Below are 24,056 nucleotides of genomic sequence, written 5' to 3'. Positions count from 1 at the left end.
TTAAATCTTTAAAGCAAACTTTTAGCACACCTTCTCCGTGTAGCTCACGACTGTTCTGTTGCAGAGTCATCTGCACTCCACACATGAGCCGCTGTATAATCAGGTCTGCAGGGTCACGCGGGTTAAAATCATGGAAATGAGCCATTGTTCATCTAAAACCTCGCCGCGCCGCCACTCTTAACACCTACACTCTAACTGCCAAAACAGTAGCCGACCAGAGCGCGATGGTGCCGTTAGCGGTGCTGCAGGGCCGCCGGAGTGGGCTCCATTTGCATGTGAAGTTTCATTTTATTCCTCTTTTTCCTGAGAGCAGCTGGATTCTGGTGGAAACGACTTTTAGATTTTTACATATTTGTCGTTTAGAGGACGTCAGCACAAAGCAAGCGAGCAGCTTCAGAGTCCTGCTGGTGGCTCAACCTTTTGACTTCTGCGTAGCTTCCCTCCATCGTAACGTTTCAATGCCACTTTGTTCAACTTTTGCTACTAGATGCATTAAAAAGACTAAATATTCACAATTATACTTCACATTTGAACCAGGCAAGCTAACGCTGTTTGTTCAGTTACACCTGGAGAGATGAGGGGAACAGTGATGTTGTGGGAAATACAATAAATTAGGGATGATATTATGTATTTGGAGATCTCAACAAGAAGAAAAATTACTTCCACAACAGCCGGAATTAATGCATTTCTTTCTTTTGTTTTTGCATATAAAACATTTAATATTGTCTGAGATTATGAAGTAATACATTTAGAAGAAAAAACTCACAAACTTAGGAGAAAAACTTGAATATTATCTAAGATCATAAAGTCATACATTTACGAGGAAAATATTTGAATATTTGTTGAGATTATAAAGTCACAAATTTACGAGAATAAAAGTCACCATAATAAACATCGCTTCACTTACCAAGGTTGGATCAACCTCATCACACCACAGACGTCGCCGTTAAACACTGCAGTAACTGTATTTATGTTCATAAAAGAACACACAATGAACACGAAAGAAAACGTGTATATGTATCTTTCAGGACTTTTCTTACCATCCTCACCATAAGAACACGGGAGGTAAATTTAATCTCAGAGAATTTCATAAATTTTTTATCGCAAATTCATGATTTTATAATCTCAGAGATTATTCACGTTTTTTTTCCTGTAAATTTGTGAGTTTTTTCTCGAAAATTTACGGCTTCCATCTCAGAGAATATCTGAGGGTTTTTTTTTTTCGTAAATTTACGACTTTAATCTTGTAAATTTGTCAGTTTTTTTCTCGTAGATTTACGTCTTCAATCTAAGAGAATATAATTATTTTTTTTCTCGTAAATTTACGAAATTAATCTCAGAGAAGAGCTGAGTTTGTTTTTTTCTGAAATTTAAGATTTAAATCTCATAAATTTGTCCGTTTTTTATCGTAGGTTTACTCAGAGGTTTATTTCAGAGAATATCAGTTTTTCTTGTAAATTTATTGACTTTAATCTCAGAGAATATCTGAGGGGTTTTTTTCTGCAAATTTGCGACTTTAATCTCGTAAATTCTGAGTTTTTTCTCGGAATATTACATCTCACCCCCCTGCTCCATAGTTTCTTTATTTTTTTTAAACCTACAATGGCCCTAATATGCCGTCGTATTACCCTGTATAACTGCCACACACACATGTTAACAGACCACAAACACTGATCCCCCCCGCCCCGCTCTAAGCCCCACCCACCTGTGGCGGTCCAGGGCGATGACGTTGAGCGTCACCGTGGAGACGTGCACGGCGAGCCCCTGGGCGTAGGGCAGCAGGAAGCAGAGGGTGCCGCCGAACTTCCACTCGCCCTGCAGCGTGTAGACGAGGGTGAAGGGGAGGCACAGCGTGTTCACCAGCAGGTCGGCTAGAAACCGAGAAGACGGGAAGTTACTGAATATATCATTAAACAAACGTGTTCATTGAAACCCTTCTAAACCCTCAAGGAACTGGACATAACAGGAAATCAAATGTTTTCTTTCTAAAAGAGAACTCTTTGCAGTTTACCAGCACAAATCAGAAGCCCATCCCTGGTTCACAGCTGAACATCATAATCCATCGTTATATGAAACCATAGAAACTGTCAGCGGAACATATCTGTAACCACCGCCACCTACACATCAGAACAGAATGAATTATAATGTTACATAACCAGTTTGTAGTTTAATCACCAGAGCTTTCTTTGTCTTTATCCACTTTAACCACGGTTCCTTTACGCTTCAGCAAAATGAAATAAACACAAAACAACCGGTGAGCGTCAGATCCACAACCACAAAGAGAGACGCCATCTGCTCAGATAGACAGCAGGTCACATGATTAGTCACGTCCACCTCTGGATGTGCGAGCGTCAACATCTGTCGCGTTCTTCAATCTTGATTTGAAAAAAAGTTACACAAACTGTAATCGTATCAGGAAAGTTTTCTGCGTTTAAACGATTCAGAACCATTTTAATCCCAGAGGAATGGTGCAAGGACCTTTTTCTCTTTTCACTGTACAAACAAAAGAGTTTATACAAAGACTAGTCCTGCTTGATGATGCAAACAGTTGCCTTCATTTTTGTATGTGGTTTATGGAGCTCAGTGTTCTCTGCACCACTATAAGCAGAACTTAAAGGTCCCGTATAAGTTACGTAACAAATTTACAGTAAAATAAGTCAACGTTGACTTTGGGTTTCACACAATATACTTCTACAATATTACTGCTTCCTGGGTGGAAAGTAACGCTAGAGGGGTACCCCGTGTGTCGGTCTCGGTATCTGACGAGTTGGGGTGAGAATGTGTTGGTATTTCAGTGTCAAATGTTAAAAACGTGGACGAGTAAAGCAAGCCACAGTCAGCTTTACTGTCGTCCCGGTGGCCAACAGACAACAACCTCAATGAACAGTCTCTTTGTTTAAAGGTGTCACATCTGTAAAACGTTATGTCACATCTGTAAAACGTTTATATAGCAGTGGAGCTCTTCTCCTGAAAGAATGACAGATACTTTGTCCTTGCTCTGACCTCCAACGTAATGTGACCCGACAGGGACTGACCCGGCATCCCGGAAGGGGGGTCGGGCCAAGTCTGCAACCCCTCAATCAGTTCGGGATGTTTCATCTGTGATAAGGGCATCGTGTCAAATCGTGTTAGAGAAAAATAAAAGCTGCAGGGTCTCTTTTGGTTTCCCAATTGTTGACCTTTTGCTTCCTGTGATGTTTCCGGCCAGAAACAGAGGAAAAGAGTAAAAGAGAGAGAGAGAGAGAGAGAGAGAGAGAGAGAGAGAGAGAGAGAGAGAGATCAATGAACGGAACAAAAAAGAGGTGTAAATTTAAGACGACTCCTCCGGTTATTTAAAAAAGGGAAGTACGATTACTACGTTCACAGGTGTCCAAACGAACCGCAGCGGAGTTCCATTAAAATGGACTAAATGTTGGCTTGGGAAAGAGGACCAGATCCAGAGTCCTAAATCTCAATCCAAATAGAGAGAAAGCCACTCCATGTAGCCTGGATGAAATCCCTGGATTACGTCCAATGCCAACATTGCTTGGCTGATGGCAACATGCCACCTTTATGGACTTCTAAGCATCCATTCATGTAAACGTGTTCTCATTTCATCGCGTTACCACGTGGCTGTTGCTGTGGTTTGGACCTTGTGTGTTTTAACAAATAGAAAGAGCAGAATATCATCTGCGTCGTCCAGTAATGAGACGACGCAGATGATTAAGACAAAAAGACAAACAGAGACTGAGAGAGACATTGAGAGTGAGCGGACCAGCCTGAGGGCGTCCAGCTCTCTGTTTGTTTACCACAAACCGTCTGCTCTCCTGCCCACTCCCGTTCTGTTTCGGGGGTAATTTAACCGACAACTCTCTGGCTGCCGCCGTTTCTACCTTCCTGCACATTTCACATCACATCAGTCACACTGCTTCTACTCCTCTTCCTCCTCTCTGCCGGAGCCTTCATCACATCCATCCCAACACAGCTGACATGAAAGGAATCTGTTTATCACATCTTCTCGAGCACGCTATGTTTATATATATATATATGTTAACATTTCTGGTTACATTTTGAGCTTCTATATAAATACCTTTAAAGGGGACACATCACATCTGGGGATCTGGAGTGTCTACCAACCCAGTTAGGTGTTTGTGGGCCGTCTAGATCAGAAAACATGTGATTCAACGAGCCATTCAGATCGGGTTCCCCTTCCTATGTCAACAGTTTGGTCTCCTAAAAATGTCTTATCCAGCGTTCGGTTGTACTTAGCTCCACCCTCGTGTCACTTCTGGTTGCAAAAATGCAACATGGCGACGGCCAAAAACCAAGATGGCGATGGCAGAAAAATGCAATGCAACTACATAAATAATGCAAAAAATAAATAAATGAATAAAAAACAAATGTAAAACTAAATTAATTAATTACAAAAATTATAAAAATAAATACATAAATAAATTAAAGGGAAAATAATGAAATAGAAGAGTAAATAAATAAGGACATTAATAATAAGTTAAATAAATAAAGAAGCAAATTAAAACAGAAATATCAATTTATGTCACATTTTATCAATTACTTAATGGCTACATATATTTTTTATATTATTTTTGCTGTATTTAATGACATATTTATTTATTCATCGAGTAATTTATTTATTCATTTATTTATTTTTATTTTGGCAGCTTCTGTCCTCCATACATGCCAGGGGCATCGAGACAAACTAAACTTTTAATGGAGAATCGTGGTATTTATATGCTCTTTGTGAAATGCTACAAACCAAACATGGTGGTACTTAAAGCTGCACTAATCAATATTCTTATATTTTAATGTGATATGAAAGATGCCGTTCATAGTGACATTATAAATCCAACGTATGATAGAGCGGTGCACATGCAGTGAGGAGTCGTCTTATTTAAAGAGACACTGCAGAAAGAATGTACCGATTTTAATAAAAACTTTAACAGAGCTTTTACATCCAAAACTTTAAAAAGGGAAAAAGCTGATATTAATGTTTTTTCAGGACACAGGCAATCACTGTGTGTGTGTGTGTGTGTGTATGTGTGTGTGTGTGTGTGTGTGTGTGTGTGTTTATTAATAATAGCCGGCGGTTAAGATTTAGTTTGCATCCAATTTTCTTTACACTTTTCAGAACAGCCAACACCCCGGGCTGTATACTGAGCACATGACACACTGCAAAGAAGTGCTTCTTTACACCCGTCTAATTATTTTCTTCAACTTCATGAACGTATTTGTTTTTGTATTTCTTGGAGAGGCGGAGGAGAAAAGGAATCTAAACTCTTATTGCCGCTCCACTCGGCTCCGCTCGGCTCCGCTCAGCTCCGCTCGGCTCTAACTGGAGAGCATTCAGAGGATGGATGGATCAGACTAGAGACCTAGAGCATTCAGAGGATGGATGGATCAGACTAGAGACCTAGAGCATTCAGAAGATGGATGGATCAAACTAGAGACCTAGAGCATTCAGAGGATGGATGGATCAGACTAGAGACCTAGAGCATTCAGAGGATGGATGGATCAGACTAGAGACCTAGAGCATTCAGAGGATGGATGGATCAAACTAGAGACCTAGAGCATTCAGAGGATGGATGGATCAGACTAGAGACCTAGAGCATTCAGAAGATGGATGGATCAAACTAGAGACCTAGAGCATTCAGAGGATGGATGGATCAGACTAGAGACCTAGAGCATTCAGAGGATGGATGGATCAAACTAGAGACCTAGAGCATTCAGAGGATGGATGGATCAGACTAGAGACCTAGAGCATTCAGAAGATGGATGGATCAAACTAGAGACCTAGAGCATTCAGAGGATGGATGGATCAGACTAGAGACCTAGAGCATTCAGAGGATGGATGGATCAAACTAGAGACCTAGAGCATTCAGAGGATGGATGGATCAGACTAGAGACCTAGAGCATTCAGAGGATGGATGGATCAAACTAGAGACCTAGAGCATTCAGAGGATGGATGGATCAGACTAGAGACCTAGAGCATTCAGAAGATGGATGGATCAAACTAGAGACCTAGAGCATTCAGAGGATGGATGGATCAAACTAGAGACCTAGAGCATTCAGAGGATGGATGGATCAGACTAGAGACCTAGAGCATTCAGAGGATGGATGGATCAGACCCAAAAGATTGTGTTTATTGTGGGTCTCAGAGGGTTAAAAACACACTAGACATTTTAGTTTTTGGCCGTCGCCATCTTCGTTTTTAGAATATTGATTAGTGCAGCTTTAAGTACCACTGTGTTTGGTTTGTAGCATTTCACAAAGAGCATATAAATACCACGATTCTCCATTAAAAGTTGAGTTTGTCTCGATGCCCCTGGCATGTATAGAGGACAGAAGCTGCCAAAATAAAAATAAATAAATTAATGAATAAATAAATGATTCAATGAATAAATAAATATGTCATTAAATGCAGCAAAAATAATATTAAAAATATATGTAGCCATTAAGTAATTAATAAAATGAGACATAAATTGTTATTTCTGTTTTAATTTGCTTCTTTATTTATTTAACTTTTTTATTAATTCCCTTATTTATTTACTCTTCTATTTAATTTTACCTTTAATTTATTTATGTATTTATTTTTATAATTTTTTTAATTAATTTATTTAGTTTTACATTAGTTTTTTATTCAATTATTTATTTTTTGCATTATTTATTTAGTTGCATTTGCAGTTTTTTGCCATCGCCATCTTGGTTTTTGAACGTCGCCATCTTGGTTTTTGAACGTCGCCATCTTGGTTTTTGGCAGTCGGCCATGTTATGTTTGGCCATTGCCATCTTGGTTTTTATCACCATCTTGGTTTTTATCACCATCTTGGTTTTTGGCCATGTCCTCCCATCTTTCTTTTCCTGTTTCCTGTCTGTCTTCACGGTACCCTCTCTAATAAATACTTTCCAGAAACTATCTTAAAAGAAGAAGATTGGATTGTTATGAACGCCTCGATCCAGGCAGTGAAAGTAGGTTTAATCATGCACCAGCGTGAAATTTCACAATAGAGCATGGTGTGTCACTTCAGAGGCGTGAATCTCGCCTCCTTCACACTCCTCTCATTAGAAATAAATAGATGCCGAGGCAACATCAATCGCCGTGTGCACCACCGAGCAGATGTTTTGTAGTCAGAGTTGAGATATTCTCCGGCTCATTAAAATAATGCGGAGTTCTGCAGGCTGTCACAAACACACACACACACACACACACACACACACACAGTTCGGTCCTTTATCTATATCATTTGAACAGGATCCCAGTCAGGTGACGCCGTAGATGATTAGTGAGATATTTTCTTTTTCTTTGCCTCCGTTTTTTGGCAACTCTGCTGCTTTCCTGCTGAGCGCCGGTGGCTGTTAGATAAACGTATGAGAGGGCTGATTATTATCGACTCACGTTGGCTTATCACGACGTGTGCAGGAGCTTGTTGTCAGTCGGTCCGCCCTGAATACTTTTACAAATGCTAAAAACACGCTAAATGAAAACGCCGACACGTGTAGAAAATGTAGACGATTAGCACTTTAAAGAACTTCACAAGCGTCTCTTGATCTTTGTCTTCCTCTCTCCACCTCTTCTTCCTGTGATTTATGATTGGTTAATGTACACAGAGCACGTATAAACTCCTAAAAATACTCCTCTGTGCCTCTGGGAGTTCTTCTGAAACAGTCTATTTTTACTCTCGTCACATTTTACATCTCGTAAAACAACAGCGCCGGATTGTCCTCGCCAGACGTGTGAATGTCAAACACACCAACAACAAATGTTTGATTTCATCTCTCTCTCTCTCTCTCTCTCTCTCTCTCTCTCTCTGCCTCCCTCCCTCTCTCTCTCCCTCTCCCTCTCTCTCTCTCTCTCTCTCTCTCTCTCTCTCTCCCCCACACAGCAGCAGCAGTCATCACGGAGAAATAGCAAATAACAGCTGACAGATGTTTGAGTCATCATCACAGACGACCTACACAGGGCCACACACATGCACGTGAGCACGCACGCACGCACACACACACACACAGTAGCTCTGATTTGATGCTGTCAGACTCATCAGAGCTGGGAAATCCTCTCTGACATCCAGAGAGGACGGCTTGTGTTTGTGTGCAATACACAGACTGTTTATAAGAAGAGGACGTACAGTAGTCGCCGTGACGTCACACAAGGGTTTGTGGACTGCTGTTTTGAAGCCTCGGGTTCGTCATTTTGGCCGTTGGTGTTATTGGTGTAATGGCGAATGCTACAAACTGAAAATGAAAGTGTCTGCTCTGTTTGGAGTCTCAGCACAGAGGATGGAGCGGCGCTGGGTGGAAACCTAAGGCCCCGCAGCGAAAGCTCAACCGAAGAGGCCAGACACGCCGCCACCCAACGTCAAAGATCAAAGAAAGCTCACTACAGATATTGAGCGTCGTCTTATCTTGTAAAACGTCTGGTGTCATCGGTAACACCACAAGTTTAGTAACCGGTGGGAAGATATCCTCACCGTGACATCCCTAGTACAAATGACACGCCACCAGCAAGAACGGCTTTCTTATTGCACGCCTTGTGCATTAACAGGTCATTCATATGCCGTTTCATGTGACCAGACTGGTGCGTGTGTGGAAACATACCAACAGCCAGGTTAGCGATGAAGAAGTTGGTGACGGTGCGGAGCGTCTTGAAGCGGTAGATGACGTAGATGACCAGAGAATTACCCAGAACCCCCAGCACGATGATGGTGCTGTAGGCCAAGATCAACACCACCTGCAAACAACAACAACAACAACAACAACAGCTGTAACACAACTGGTTGTTTTGATGCTTATAAGTTATAACTAATGATGATGTGAAGGCTGTCTTTGTTGTTATAAATATTTGTTAAAAGGGTTTTTTGAGATTTTGGTGGGATGGCGGCCAAAAAGGTGGAAAAATCAATAAAAAATTAAAGAAATGATTGGCGTTTCTTTGACGAATTAGCTAGTAGAGTTTTTGTTTTGATTAATACGTTCAATCACTTCTGATATATATGAACATAGGATGAATAAAAAAGGTCTCCTCTACCTGAACACTCAACAGTTTGATGGGGTCTTCTTGAAAATTGACTCCCTCAAACCCCTGCGTGGGCAACGCCGGCGCCAACCCCCCTACGGTGTTTTGTCCGTAGTCGTGGTAACCAAAGTTGCCGGGGTCGTCGTCGGGCGGGGGCAGGAGGCGGAGCTCGTCCTGTGTGGCGTTGGCTGCGCTGACGGGCTCCATGTCCGATCATATGCGTTCAGCCGGCAACGCCATTTTTACAGACTCTCGCTCGCTCGCTCGCTCTAACGAGGACCTGAGGGAGGACAGAGACACAGATGGACACGCAGGTCAATAACAGGTAAGAAGACAGACAGTAACTGCATTTCTTTTGGCCACTAGGGGGCAGAAAACCACACCGACACATTATGGCCTTATAAAGCTGTGGTGTTTAACACATAGACTTATATACTGAGATGCATAGACATGGATCCAATGGCTTATCAATATAGTTGGCGATTAATTTGATCGTTGACAATGATTAATCAATTAATCAATGCAGCACTAAAGACCATATTACAAATAATACAAAATATGACTGTAATTCAAATCCTATAATATTATACAATTGTAGAATTGAATTTTGCACAAATGTGTCAGGACAATCGGAGCCTTCGAGCTGCACCTTCAGCCGGGGCCATCCAGAGCAGCAGATGGTGGTTGTACTGGGCAGCTCCCAGCGAGCTCCCAGCGAGCTCCCAGCGGGCTTCCAGTGAGCTCCCAGTGAGCTCCCACCCCCTCAGGCTGCAAATATCCACACAGAAACTAAAAAAGAAGAGATCGATTCAGACCAATGTGGGCGAAGTGAAGAAGTCTGACATCCAGCAGAGTTTTTTGTCTCAGCTGCCAACCTGTACTTTTTAATATGTGTAACCAAAAATTATTCTCTTTTAAAACGGAGAGAGGCATGACGTTACCTTCAATGGATCCTGATAAAAACAGATATTTTAGAATCATCTTGGTTTTCACACGTGAAATCACACATATGATGTTTGTCAAGTTAAAAGATCATTTTGCAACTCAAGAAAGTCCCAGTTTGTCGTAAAATAGTTGAAGTATAAAGGTCTTTGCACACCAAGTCCGTATTGTTTGCATGCGTTTTCTTAATCCGTCATCCGATAAACATTACACACAGAAACCTTGCACACTGAGTCCGATGTGTTTTATTATTCTTTTCGTTGCGGAAATTCGCAATACAAGACAAAACTGAATTAATGACGTGGGTGCGATGGATAGCGCTAGTCCCAAACGGGGCCAATGAATGAATGACGTCATGGCGAGGGCGCTGCGTTGTGCCCATCACCATTTATCATCATCGTGTCTTAAAAAAACATCAAGAATTTCAATTGAACTGAGGGGTCACTACCGAAATTACCACAATCAGGCCCAATGGAGGACAACGGAAGAGGCGCGACTTCGCCTCTCTATAAAGTTGACAACAAGAAGGGCGAGCAACTTCTATTGAAAAGACAGGGCGCCATCTTGGAAGACGGTAACACATCACAGTGCAGAGACTTAAAGTCCGTGGTTCACAGGTGGGAGAATGTCACACCAGCTGTGTCACAGCTTGTCCACACTCACACATACAGATGTGACCTCTCCGTTTCACAGCTCTGCGATGTCGGCCCGTCGACCGGCCCCGGGGGGGAAACTTCAGTCCACGCTCGCACACACACACCGACGGTGGGAGGCGAACGCACGCACTCACACACAGTCCGCTCTCTAAGTCAGACACACTCACGTGGGAACAAACACACACACTCCAGTGAGCTGATTCACTGAGCCATAGACGCCTGAGGGCGTTCAGCTCCCTCCTGCTCCTCGCTCACCGCTGACAGGATCAGTGACGGCGCCAACATGCACTCGCCAGAAAGACAGATAAAAAAACACACGATGCAGCGAGGCGGTGTTCTGCAAACTCACCTCACAAAAGGTTTTCGCAGCACATTATCATCTCTATGAACACGGAGAGGGTTTATATTGTTTTCAGTTCGCATTACAGGAAACCTCAACATGACTTTAACAAGGAAACAAAGCATCCTGGTCTCTGGGTTAATGATGGAGGGGAAAGACATGTGTTTCCTTTTAATTAAAGATTCTGTGGACACCCTGAAAGAGAAGCTAATAACTCATGTGTCCTAGGAAATGAATGGGGGCTGGTTTCACTTAACGTCACTTAACATCGCACCACAAGAGCTGCTGCTGAGCCAACTACGTAAGAATGGACGTAGTCACCGAGACGTCACACATTGGTGTGTGGACTACAGATCTGAAGCCTCAAGTTTGGTATTTTGGCTGTCATCATTTGGTTTTTGGCCGTCCCCATCTTGGTTTCTGGCTGTCACTATCTTGTCGTGTTAATGCATTAAAAACGAATTTGCGTTAACGCGTTATTATCGCGTTAACTTTGACAGCCTTAATAGAAACGTATGCAGGCAGTTTGTGAGGCAGCTGTTTGTGTTCACAGACCGGTGCTGCTGAAAACCACCGGGGTGAGTTTAAAATTAAAAACTGCTGACGCTGAAAAATGTAACATCAAAGTATAAACACAACATAATGAGTGATGGAGTCGTCACACTGGCAGCCGTCACACTGCAGCTTCCCTCAGTAGATGGAGTGATGAGTTTACCTCCATAATAAGGCTGACACCTGCTCCCTGCTCCACATTATGACTGCTGGCCTATAAATAAACACCATCCACTACTTTTTAAACAAGCACGACCCTCTTCATGCCTCCTCACTGACACAAACATTCACACTAAACACAGAAACAACGGGACTAATGTAAGAGCATGCACGAGATGTTTAGGGCATTTAGATCTCCTCGTCTCTGGAGCCACGTGTTCAAGTTGTCTTTGTGGCTGCAGACATTAATCTTGCATCTCCACCAGGGAACCGTTTTATAAAAGGCTCTTTTTAATGCTGCAGTTTGAGCTCAATGTCAATTTTTAACTTCTTTCTTGTGACAAACCGCTGGTGGGCTGCTGTTTCTAAGAACTGTTCACTCAGCAGCAACGAGGTTCATCGTTCACGACTCCATCTACTGTCTGCACATTGTGATTTTAACATCTTCTACTCCTTCAGGGAGCCGGGGCCCTCGGCCCATTTTCATTTTTTCAGAGGTTGTAGCGGGCTCAGTTGTAAAGCTAGGGAGAAAATACTACTATCACATGAAACTAGAAAAACTAAAGAATCCATCCATCCATTGTAAGATGGTGACGGCCAAAAACCAAGATGGAGACAGCAAAATACAAAGATAGTGACGACCAAATACAAAGATGGTGACGGCCAAAAACCAAGATGGTGAGGGACAAAAACCACGACATACTAGCTTGTTTCTAAGGAGTCCAAATAATGCTCCAAACTTGCACTAAATTTTAAAATATTTAATTTTGTTTCTCTTGAATTTGTGTTTTTTGTCATAAATTTATGACTTTATAATCCTAGATAATAATTTTTTTCCCCATAAATTTCTGAATTATTTCTCGTAAAGTTTTAAGTTTTACCAAAACACAAGAAAGAATGCATCAATTCAGATATTCTCTGAATTAAAGTGGTAAATTTACAAGATAAAAACTCGCTGCACTTTGAGGTTGAATCAACCTCATCACGCCACAGACGCCGCCGTTAAACACGGTGGTAATGGTTGGTTCCATGGCAACATCTGTATCAAAACATCCGCCTATAAATAATCATTTCTATTCTATTGTCATATTTAATGTCTCTACCGAAATGTCCTGTGTGTATTGTATTGTATTGTTTCCAATACTTTGGTTTATGACCAAATACCTGCAGAACTAACGACGTTCATCAGCCTGAGCTGGACTTTAGACACCACCGTGTCTAACTCTGATCGCAGCGTGATGTTTTTTTGGCTGCTCAGCTTCACAAAGTCAAAGAACACTTTGATATCATTTCATTTTTGTCGAGCGGCTTCATTGACATTCAGCGGACGAGTGAAATCTTGGTCGGATCTCTCTCTGAGGACGATTTTATTATTCGTTGGAGCCGGCACCCGGTGATTAGCCGGGTCAAATCAAAGAGACGCAGTTATTAGAAAACATCAAGAGGGTCCGACACGCCGGATGATACATCCACTCCACAGCAAACCGAGTGTGGTAAACTCTTTAATTTGATCACACAGTGGTTTCTCAGAGGTGTTTGCACGACCCCGAACCGTAGCCAAGGTTAATAATAAAGACTCCTCAGTGTTTCCTTTTGAGGCCCGTCTGCAGCAGAAATCCTCTTCTCTGGGATCAAGCAGCAGAATGTCTTTAGAACAAAGCGGAGCAGAGCCGAGCATGAAGGTGATGAAGAAGAGTTGAGACGCCTTTTCAACTCCGGATGATCCTGCAGTTTTAATGTAACGTTCCTCATCCTCTAATGCAAAAAACCCTTTCAAAGTCTATTTGCTTACTTTTAGTCTCCATTAAAAGTGTGCTGAATCAGCTATTAGCAGATCCTGTTCGCCCTCACCTCACCCCCTGAAGTCGTTTCTCTTTAATTAAAGATTCTGTGGGCACCCTGAAAAAGAAGTCAATAAAACATGTGTCCTAGAAAATGAATGGGGACGAGTTTCACTTAACATCACTTAACATCGCCCCATGAATTCTGCTGCTGCGCCAGCTACGTAAGAATGGACGAAGCCTCCGAGACGTCACCCATTGGTTTGTAGACTACAGTTCTGAAGCCTCAAGTTTGATATTTTGGCCGTCGTCATCTGGGTGTTTTGACGTCTCCATCTTGGCTGAAATACAGCATGTCATTACTTTCACAACCCGCTTAGCCAGACGATCCATCCTTCTGAAATGGAAACATGCCCCCCCCCCACACACACACACACACACACACATAACAGTTGGATAAAGGAACGACCTCACTATTATTCCTGACACCGACTGTGTTTCCTGAGTGGAGCTCGTGGGCCACCTCTCCTACAGCCCTCTTTATTTCCTTTCTTTTTAAAGTTAAATTCATTATCTGATTGCTTATATTTGTTCTCTCTTATTATTTAATTTAATTTTCTATTTATTTACTTTTTATTATTATTGTTTATTTCTAATAATAATAATCATTATTATTATTATTTATTAAATATTATTATTATTATTATTATTGTATGTATTATTATTTTGTATTTTTGTTTTTTCATTTTTTTCATTTTTTATTTCATGTTGAGGATAATGAGTTATGTTCTACATTTGATAAAATGATTCATGCCATGTCTGCAAAAAAAACAATAATAAAAAAAGATTTGCCAGGTTATAAAAAAAAAAGAAAAATCATGCAAAGGAAAGCAAAATGAAAATATAAAACATGAAATAGTGTATGAAAATATAGGGCTAAAATATAAAGATAAATAAAATGTAAAACAAAGCAGGCTAATATAAATGTGTGGTAGACAACGATTGCAAATGAATAAACTGAATTTAAACAGTTACACACACCGGGCCTCTGAAGTGATTTAAAAGCTGGACATGAACATGACGACTGCTCGGTCCGGTGACTAATGGACCGCCCTAATGACCTACTAATTCAGTGGTTAATTGATGACCTCGTTAACGGTCTTACTGGCTCCAGCGTTGTGTCCACACATGCTGCATGTCCTCATGGGTATTAAACCCAGCTGACCACGAGTTAACAACTCACATACAGTACATCATCATAAACTCTGTTAAACAGACACTCATTATCCCGAACGAGATTTCTACTGATTTACAGTTACTGCGTTCACGGTACGGGGGTTGTGATCAATAATCTGTTTAACAAGTCAATTACGAAGCAATCCATAACAGCAGGCAGAAGAGCTGTCGGGATGTCGCCATTTCCTTTTCTAGTGCGCATGTATGAAACGCATCTGAACAGAAGCACATGCATGGTGGACGTTAACTCGACAGATGGATTAGAGTGTCAGAGACTTTGTTTCCTGCATTCTGGTGACTTTTAAAGAATAAAAATAGCAAATAATGAGTCCACTGTTGCAGCATGTTTCTGTTAAATAGGCCAACTTTTAAATTTACTTTTAATTCTCAGGAAAGAAAAGTGAATAATTCTAATAATTCACCCGTCTGGCTGAACTTTTTCTGTTATAAACTAATATTTGGGCGCTGCAGGCTGTGTTGAGAGCATCTCTACAGCTACATTAGGTAGCTGTAGCTGTATTGTCGTCCGGGTGGAAACAGTAGAGCTTTCACATGCTGTTCAGTTCCAGAAACAGGTTGAGATAACGAAAAGGGAAACAGTCGGAGTCTCCCGGGGAAATCGGGAGGGTTGGCAAGTCTGCAACTCAACTAATGTGAGTGAGATGAGGCGTCTGTCTCGTCATCCCACTCCACCTCTCAGTGAGAGCTAATCGCTGCAGCTGCAACACTCTGAGATCTGCTCATGGGAAAGTGGGTTTAATGAGATCCCATTGTTGTGGAGTCGTCGTCGTCGGGATGCTCCACCTGAGGCCAGATGGCCACTTCACTCAACAAGTGCGTTGAAGTGGACGTCGCTTCAGAGAAGTGGTCCACAGAGGACAGAGGTGAACGAGACAGGAGACAAGATATCGGTGTATAATACTCGTAATGTTTCTGATCCCTGTAATGCTGCTAAATACCAAGATGAAGACGGCCAAAAGACAAGATGGAGACGGCTAAATAGCAAGATGGCGATGGCAAAAAGCCAAATTGGCGACAGCTAAATACCAAGATGATGACAGCCAAAAACAAAAAATGGCAACGGCCAAAAGAGAAGCTTACTGTATAAGAAAAATCGGATCGAATTCAAGGAATCTTAGAATGCTTTTCTGTTGTTATTTGGCCAAACATTGAATTAAACCTCGTCCTCCTACTCTGTTGTCCAAATTAGTATCAGTTCAAACTAAATGTCTTCCATTCCTGAGGATCTTTGTTGGTTTAAAAAGTCCTTTCAAAGACTTGTGACGTTGTGAACTTGATGAAGGGTGAATCCTGTATGAATCTGCAGTGAACTCTGACATGATAACATAATCGCTCCCTCACCTTAAGGACGACACTTCAAGGACCTCGGACCGCTCAACACCGTAAATCTGTCTCAGAGCGACACGACACTAAACATGACGGCATCGACACAACAGTCACATTTTGGTAAACCGCCGTCTTTGCTGATCTCTCGTGACCTTCGTGAGAAGTAACGTGCGTCGAGGAGATGGGTGAGACGCGTGGAGTCAAAGGTGCTGTAATTTTAATCAGAGAGGAGAGCAGGAGACCCTGAAGGCAACACGCCAAGAGTCTCTGAATTACATTTCTACTGGAATAATAACCGGAGAGCTCTGAGTGTGATGTGATGTGATGTTCTCTTGACTGCCATTTGATTGATTCAGCGATCATCGTAACCAACAACCAATATGGTAGGATGTGTTTTCCTGCTCCACCGCTCTCTGGAGTTTTCACTCACCGTCAGTATTTTAATTATTAAGACAAATCAGAGAGGAGAGAATAAAAGAGATGAAATATTTACAACTCTGTGAGGAGTTCATCTTCTGAGGCCAGACGAGCTTCCGTAAAGTTCACCGATAGGGTCCACATAGCATACTAATCCAACCGGTGCAGCTCTGAGTCAGTCAGAACCAAGAATATGGTCTGTGGATTACTAAGAAACCTCTAGAGGCCTCACACCTACACTGGTTCTCAGTGTGTGAGAGTTCTCCTCAGCTATACAGAGCATCCTTTAGGTCCTAGTTTAGGCTTCTGTAGCACTTTGACTGACTTCCTCTGTTTCCAGCAGAAGCTCTGATAAATCCAGCGTACACTACCTGCTCAGCAGCAAACAGCAGATTGATTGATTTGATTCATCGGACAAAGAAAACAAAACAGGATAACAAGGTGGGATGTCAATCGATTACAATATTGATCGCAAATTAATCGCTCATTTTTTATCCGTCCCAAATGGAACTTAAAGGGAGATTTGTCAAGTATGTAATACTCTTATCAACATGGGAACATGGGAGTGGACAATGCTGCTTTATGCAAATATATATTATGACGGCCAAAAACCAAGATGGCAACTGTCAAAAACCAAGATGGTGACAGCCAAAAACCAAGATGGCAACTGTCAAAAACCAAGATGGTGATGGCCAAAAACCAAGATGGCAACTGTCAAAAACCAAGATGGCGACGGAAATAAACCAAGATGGCAACTGTCAAAAACCAAGATGGTGACGGCCAAAAACCAAGATGGCGACGGTCAAAAACCAAGATGGCGACGGAAATAAACCAAGATGGCAACTGTCAAAAACCAAGATGGCGACGGACAAAAACCAAGATGGCAACTGTCAAAAACCAAGATGGCGACGGAAATAAACCAAGATGGCAACTGTCAAAAACCAAGATGGCGACTGTCAAAAACCAAGATGGCAACGGTCAAAAACCAAGATGGCGACGGAAATAAACCAAGATGGCAACTGTCAAAAACCAAGATGGCGACGGACAAAAACCAAGATGGCAACTGTCAAAAACCAAGATGGCGACGGAAATAAACCAAGATGGCAACTGTCAAAAACCAAGATGGCGACGGACAAAAACCAAGATGGCGACGGAAATAAACCAAGATGGCAACTGTCAAAAACCAAGATGGCGACGGACAAAAACCAAGATGGCGACGGACAAAAACCAAGATGACGACGGAAATAAACCAAGATGGCGACGGACAAAAACCAAGATGACGACGGACAAAAAACAAGATGGCGACAGACAAAAACCAAGATGGCGACGGACAAAAACCAAGATGGTGAACCAAGATGGCGACGTCCAAACACCAAGATGGCAACCATCAAAAACCAAGATGGCGATGGCCTAAAACCAACATGGTGAACCAAGATGGCAACTCTCAAAAACCAAAATGGCGATGGCCAAAAACCAAGATGGTGAACCAAGATGGCGATGGCCAAAAACCAAGATGGCGACGACCAATGACCAAGATGGCAACGGCTAAAAACCAAAATGTGGACGACCAAAATGCCGAACTCAAGGCTTCAAGACGTCCCTAAACCAATTGGTATTGTCACGGTGAATCATCCACTTCTTGTATACGGTCTATGCTGCTAGCTAGCGAATGGATGTTAACAATGTAGGATTTATATTTTTGCAAATGTTTTATGAAGAGGGGAATGCATTCAACATGTCGGTTTGTCCAGGACACGCAAAATGTGATTTAAATAACATTAAATGTAAATATAACTTTTGTTTGTTTTACTCCACAGTGCACCTTTAACTCCTTTAAATCATGAATTTACAGAGACAAGAAGAAAACAAGAGGTGATAAGGTAATCTTAATATCTTAAATACAAACAGGCACTCAGATGATAACGTGTTACACATAGAAAGTATTTTTTTACAGTTTTTCTACAGTTGCATTTACATTTGGAGGATTCTTAACAACTTGTCTGCTCCAGTTAAACAGAGCACGGCAGCAAAAATAAAGACGGCAAACAGGGAGGAAATGAAAAAGAGGAAAGAATGAAAAGAGGTAGTGAGCGAGGGGGATATAAAAACCAACAAGACAAAGAAATCACGAGTTCCCAGACCGGTGTTAAAGTGGAACAGCAGCCGTCGGCTTCCCACTAAATCCCAGCAGCCCATTAAACTTTGAAAAGTGACATTACTGTGCTGATTAAGAATTGATCGTGAACGAGATCTCACATTGTTCGTCAGCGTGTCGGCAGGAATAACAGCGCCTCACTAGAAACTAACCAAAAGGCAACAAAATATGGTTTAATTTGAAAAACACTGTGTGGATAAAAGACTAATTAATGTTAATGTTAATGTTCGCAATAATTTTTGATTCATAACTAAAAGGTTCCTCATAACCACAAGAGGATTATTTACAATCACCTTCTCATATCAGTGCTTTCAAATGTCAACATTGTTAAAATGTCAGAATACAGCTGCAGGTGGGCAACAGAAAATCTTTAACATCTGCAGGTGAAATTAAAGTAATTATCTGTGACATTTCCATGCCAATGAATAAATAACCTTTTTATTTCTTTATAGATCTTTTTTTTCTATTTGCTGTTTAATGCATCACATACAGTGAAAATGTTGTTTTTGAAAGGCTAAACGCCAACAAATATGGATTGAAGCAGAATATTTACTTAGACTTTGCAACTAAGTAGCAAAAAATATATATATATATTTAAAATAGTTTTATACACAGACTTATATAAATCCTGTGAAACCCCCCTGTGATCTTTGAGCATATTTGCTATGCTAAATGCAGTACCTGTAAGGCTTTCTGGACAATATTTGTCATTGTTTTGTGTTGTTAATTGATTTACAAAAATGAATATACACATACATTTGCATAAAGAAAGCATATTTTTCCATTCCCATGTTGATAAGACTATTAAACACTGACAAATCTCCCTTTAAGGTACATTTTGAGTAGAAAAAAATGTGCTAAACGCCAAAGAATATGGATTGAAGCAGAATATTTATTTAGATTTTGCAACTAAGTAGCAAAAAAAAAGAAATTTAAGTAGTTTTATATACAGATTTATGAACTTATATATTATTTAGTAATATTTGACGACCTCAGAGCAGATAAATCCTGCCAAACCCCCTGTGATCTTTGGGCATATTGTTTTATGCTAAATGCAGAACCTGTGAGGGTTTCTGGACAATATCTGTCATTGTTTTGTGTTGTTAATTGATTGCAAATAATAAATATGTATATATATTTGCATAAAGCAGCATATTTGTCCACTCCCATGTTGATAAGAGTCTTAAACACTTAACAAATCTCCCTTTAAGGTACATTTTGAACAGGTAAAAAATGTGCTAAATGCCAACAAATATGGATTGAAGCAGAATATTTAGTTAGATTTTGCAACCAAGTTGCAAAAAAATATATATTTTTAAATAGTTTTATATACAGACTTATGAACGTATATATATTGTCCAGCAAGTGTGTTATTACGATTTTAGTTATTCATGAGCAAATCTAATTTTGACAACCTCAGAGCAGATAAATCCTGTCGAACCCCCTGAGATCTTTGAGCATATTATTTTATGCTAAATGCATTGATTTCCAATAATAAATACAAGTATTAAACACTTGACAAATCAATCTTTACGGTACATTTTGAACACATAAAAAACGTGCAATTAAATTAAATATTTGAATGGGTTGACAGCTCTATTTTTAACATGATTGAGATAATAAATAATGACAATGCACCATGTCCAGAAACTGCAGCAACAGAAACTCCAAACTCTGGGAAACATGCTGCAGAAGCATCCCAGTAACTCTGAGCCACAGAGATACAAACTAGACTGATAGAACTGCAGATTGCCTCTTCTAAACACTATTTGGGAGAAGCCTCTCAGCATTATCTTCAATTCAGCAGCGTTCACCTTTCCGTCCAGGTGTAAATCCCTCCCTGACTAGACAGAGAGAATAAAAGCCAGCGGCAGTTTCGACCCTTCAGTTTTTCGGGACTGAGAATCTAATGCTCGACACTCTGAGCCTCACAGAACGAGGATTAGTGTCAGACTGATGATTACAGATGGACAGACAAGCTGCTCGTCTGGCAGACCGGAGACGCTTCTGAACCTCACACGAGACAAAAAAACACCTGTGAGAAAATGAGCCTGATGGTTGGAAATAACTCTCCCTGCATGGTGGTATTCATTCAGCTGGTTATCACACGTCTCCAAACGGCAATCTGATCCAACAGTAATGGAACAAGAGCGCCGGCTGCAACATGGTGATGTTTTTATCCGGTAGAAGACGACGTAGTGTGTTAGCAATCCATCCAAGCTCAGTCCCAAAATGAGCTCAAGGTTGAGCTTAATTCAAGGCTGACCACGCTGGGTCGCTTTTGAGGGACAGTTTATACTCCGGGGGACTCGCTTCTCAACCGGGTTAAACCATGTTAGGATCATGTGGAAGCATGCATATTAACATTTAGATCCACAGACAGCTCAGTTAGGCTGCTGTTAATTCAGAGTCATGGTCGGGATCATAGATTCTACTGATATTTCAGAGCCATGGTCGGGGCCATAGATTCTAACTTACTGATATTACAGAGCCGTGGTCGGGGCCATAGATTCTAACTTACCGATATTTCAGAGCCGTGGTCGGGGCCATAGATTCTAACTTACTGATATTTCAGAGTCGTGGTCGGGGCCATAGATTCTAACTTACTGATATTTCAGAGTCGTGGTCGGGGCCATAGATTCTAACTTACTGATATTTCAGAGTCGTGGTCGGGGCCATAGATTCTAACTTACTGATATTTCAGAGCCGTGGTCGGGGCCATAGATTCTAACTTACTGACATTTCAGAGCCGTGGTCGGGGCCATAGATTCTAACTTACTGATATTTCAGAGCCGTGGTCGGGGCCATAGATTCTAACTTACTGATATTTCAGAGTCGTGGTCGGGGCCATAGATTCTAACTTACTGATATTTCAGAGCCGTGGTCGGGGCCATAGATTCTAACTTACTGATATTTCAGAGCCGTGGTCGGGGCCATAGATTCTAACTTACTGATATTTCAGAGCCGTGGTCGGGGCCATAGATTCTAACTTACTGATATTTCAGAGCCGTGGTCGGGGCCATAGATTCTAACTTACTGATATTTCAGAGCCGTGGTCGGGGCCATAGATTCTAACTTACTGATATTTCAGAGCTGTGGTCGGGGCCATAGATTCTAACTTACTGATATTTCAGAGCCGTGGTCGGGGCCCTAGATTCTAACTTACTGATATTTCAGAGCCGTGGTCGGGGCCATAGATTCTAACTTACTGATATTTCAGAGCCGTGGTCGGGGCCATAGATTCTAACTTACTGATATTTCAGAGCCGTGGTCGGGGCCATAGATTCTAACTTACTGATATTTCAGAGCCGTGGTCGGGGCCATAGATTCTAACTTACTGATATTTCAGAGCCGTGGTCGGGGCTGCATCATCGTGATTATTCCCGGTGATTTGAGGAGGAAATGACCTCAGTTTGTCTCGTTAAGAAGAGTTTCAGTGAAATGAAATCTGTGAGCAGCCGAAGCGTCTCCGAACAGAGAGCGCTCAGCGAAGCATGTTTCAGCTCTCTGCCGGCGCTTCCCTGGGACGAGGACAGAAATAGAGGTGCTGCAAGTGACAAGGGAAGTGAGAAAATGGAGCGATGAATAAATCAGTGCATGGTGATGTGTAGCTAAATGGAGAGAGAGAGAGAGAGAGAATGCATTAGAGAGGAGAAAGAGAGAGAGAGAGAGAGAGAGTGGATGCCAGTAAATACAACAGCATGTCTAACATCTGAGGGATTTAGTCGCCGCTGAGCTGCACTGACCCGGGGAACTTTGGGCTTTCTGCAAAACGCATTAAAAGAGAAACACTAATATTCAACAGAGTCATCGTCTGTGCAGTCACAGTTACTGTTGTGAAATATAACCTCCTTTACAACTGCATCGTAAGGCACCTCTACCATGTCTACTGCTTCTTTCTCATCACATCTATTTTTAATGTCTAGCGTGTAAAGACAGAGCGAGTCGTACGCTGCACAACTTTGTGATTTGTTGGATTTAAAAGTGAACATGTTCCCTCAGCGACCAATAAAGACGGACTCTGCTTCACAGTTAGTGAACAGCAGCAGATCCACGGCCGTCCTCCAGGACGCTCCGGTCCACAGCAGACAGACTAATAGGAGTCAAAGTGAAGGTCGAACTCACGGCGAGTCACAGTGAGCGAGCAGCGCGGCGGAGGAACAACTAAAGTTAGACTTTAATGAAACAACACGTCAGGTGTTGTGAGTTCAGGCTGATCCGGCGTCTGCCCGGAGCTGAATAACGACGAAGGTGGAAGCTGGTCTTTGGCTCAGGTGTCCAACATGTCAATCAAACGGGATGAATCAGGTGAAGTGAGAACACCTGGGTGTCGGACCGTCGCTGTGAAACATCTGGGCACTTTGTTTATATAAAAATGAGAGATGGAAGAAAGAGAAGGGAAAAAGACAAACAAGGAAGGGAGGAGAGAGGAAGAAGGAAGCAATGAAGGGAGAGGATAAGACGAAAGAAGCAAGGAGGGAAGGATGGAGGAAGGAAGCAACAAAGGGAGGAGAGAGGAAGAAGGGAGCAAGGTGCAGAGAGGATACAAAGAAGGAAGCAAAGTTGAGAGGAGAGGAAGAAAGGAAGCAAGGAGGAGAGGACATAGGACAAAAGAAAGTACGGAAGGGAGGAGAGAGGAAGAAGGAAGCAATGTAGGGAGAGGATAAGATGAAAGAAGCAAGGAGGGAAGGATGGAGGAAGAAGGAAGCAACAAAGGGAGGAGAGAGGAAGAAGGAAGCAATGTAGGGAGAGGATAAGATGAAAGAAGCAAGGAGGGAAGGATGGAGGAAGAAGGAAGCAACAAAGGGAGGAGAGAGGAAGAAAGGAAGCAAGGAGGGGAGGAGAGAGGAAGAAGGAAGCAATGTAGGGAGAGGATAAGACGAAAGAAGCAAGGAGGGAAGGAGAGAGGACAAAAGAAAGTAATAAAGGGAGGAGAGAGGAAGAAATGAAGCAATGTGCAAAGAGGATTGGAAGAAGGGGGCAAGGAGGAGAGGAGAAAAGAAGAAAGGAAGAAAGGAGTGGAAAGGAAAAAAGAAAGAAAAATGTGGATGAGGAGAGACGAAGAAGAAGGAAAGGAAGCAAGAAGTGGAAGAGATGAAGAAGGAAGGAAGGAAGGAAGGAGAGAGGGAGAAGGAAAGCAAGGAAGGGAGGAGAGAGGAAGAAAGTCCATCATGTCCATCATGTCCATCCTAGGATATATAACTAATGATGTATAAAGAGAGAACAGCTGATCGTCGCTGAGATCAAACTGTGAAACTTTATTTCACATATTAAATATTAAATATTAAATATTAAATATTAATTATCACACAGTTCCTGCTGCAGGCGGACACAACGTTGATAATTCAAACCATATTTAATAAAGACACCGTCCCCGAGGGACAATACTCAAACTACAAATTAAAAACCAACAGAGAGAGTTACACAGAAAATAAACTATAAACCGCTTTCAATACAGGAGAGA

At 41.7% G+C, this 24,056-nt stretch overlaps 1 protein-coding gene across 1 annotated transcript in view; it reads right to left on the bottom strand.

Annotated features, from left to right (window-relative positions):
• npy2rl (neuropeptide Y receptor Y2, like) overlaps positions 1–24,056 on the bottom strand; it is a 42,104-nt gene that overhangs the window by 5,524 nt on the left and 12,524 nt on the right. Inside the window, exons 2-4 of the mRNA XM_037758980.1 lie at positions 9,020–9,287; positions 8,590–8,722; positions 1,706–1,871 (exon numbers count right to left, since the gene is read on the bottom strand). Coding sequence (XP_037614908.1) covers positions 1,706–1,871; positions 8,590–8,722; positions 9,020–9,214 — 494 coding nt within the window. The 5' untranslated portion in view covers positions 9,215–9,287. The remainder of the gene's footprint in view (positions 1–1,705; positions 1,872–8,589; positions 8,723–9,019; positions 9,288–24,056) is intronic.

The sequence above is a fragment of the Sebastes umbrosus genome, chromosome 22 (assembly GCF_015220745.1).
Source record: "Sebastes umbrosus isolate fSebUmb1 chromosome 22, fSebUmb1.pri, whole genome shotgun sequence".
NCBI lineage: Eukaryota > Metazoa > Chordata > Actinopteri > Perciformes > Sebastidae > Sebastes > Sebastes umbrosus.
Note: the sequence above shows the minus strand (reverse complement) of the source record. Positions and strands in the feature narration are given on the sequence as shown.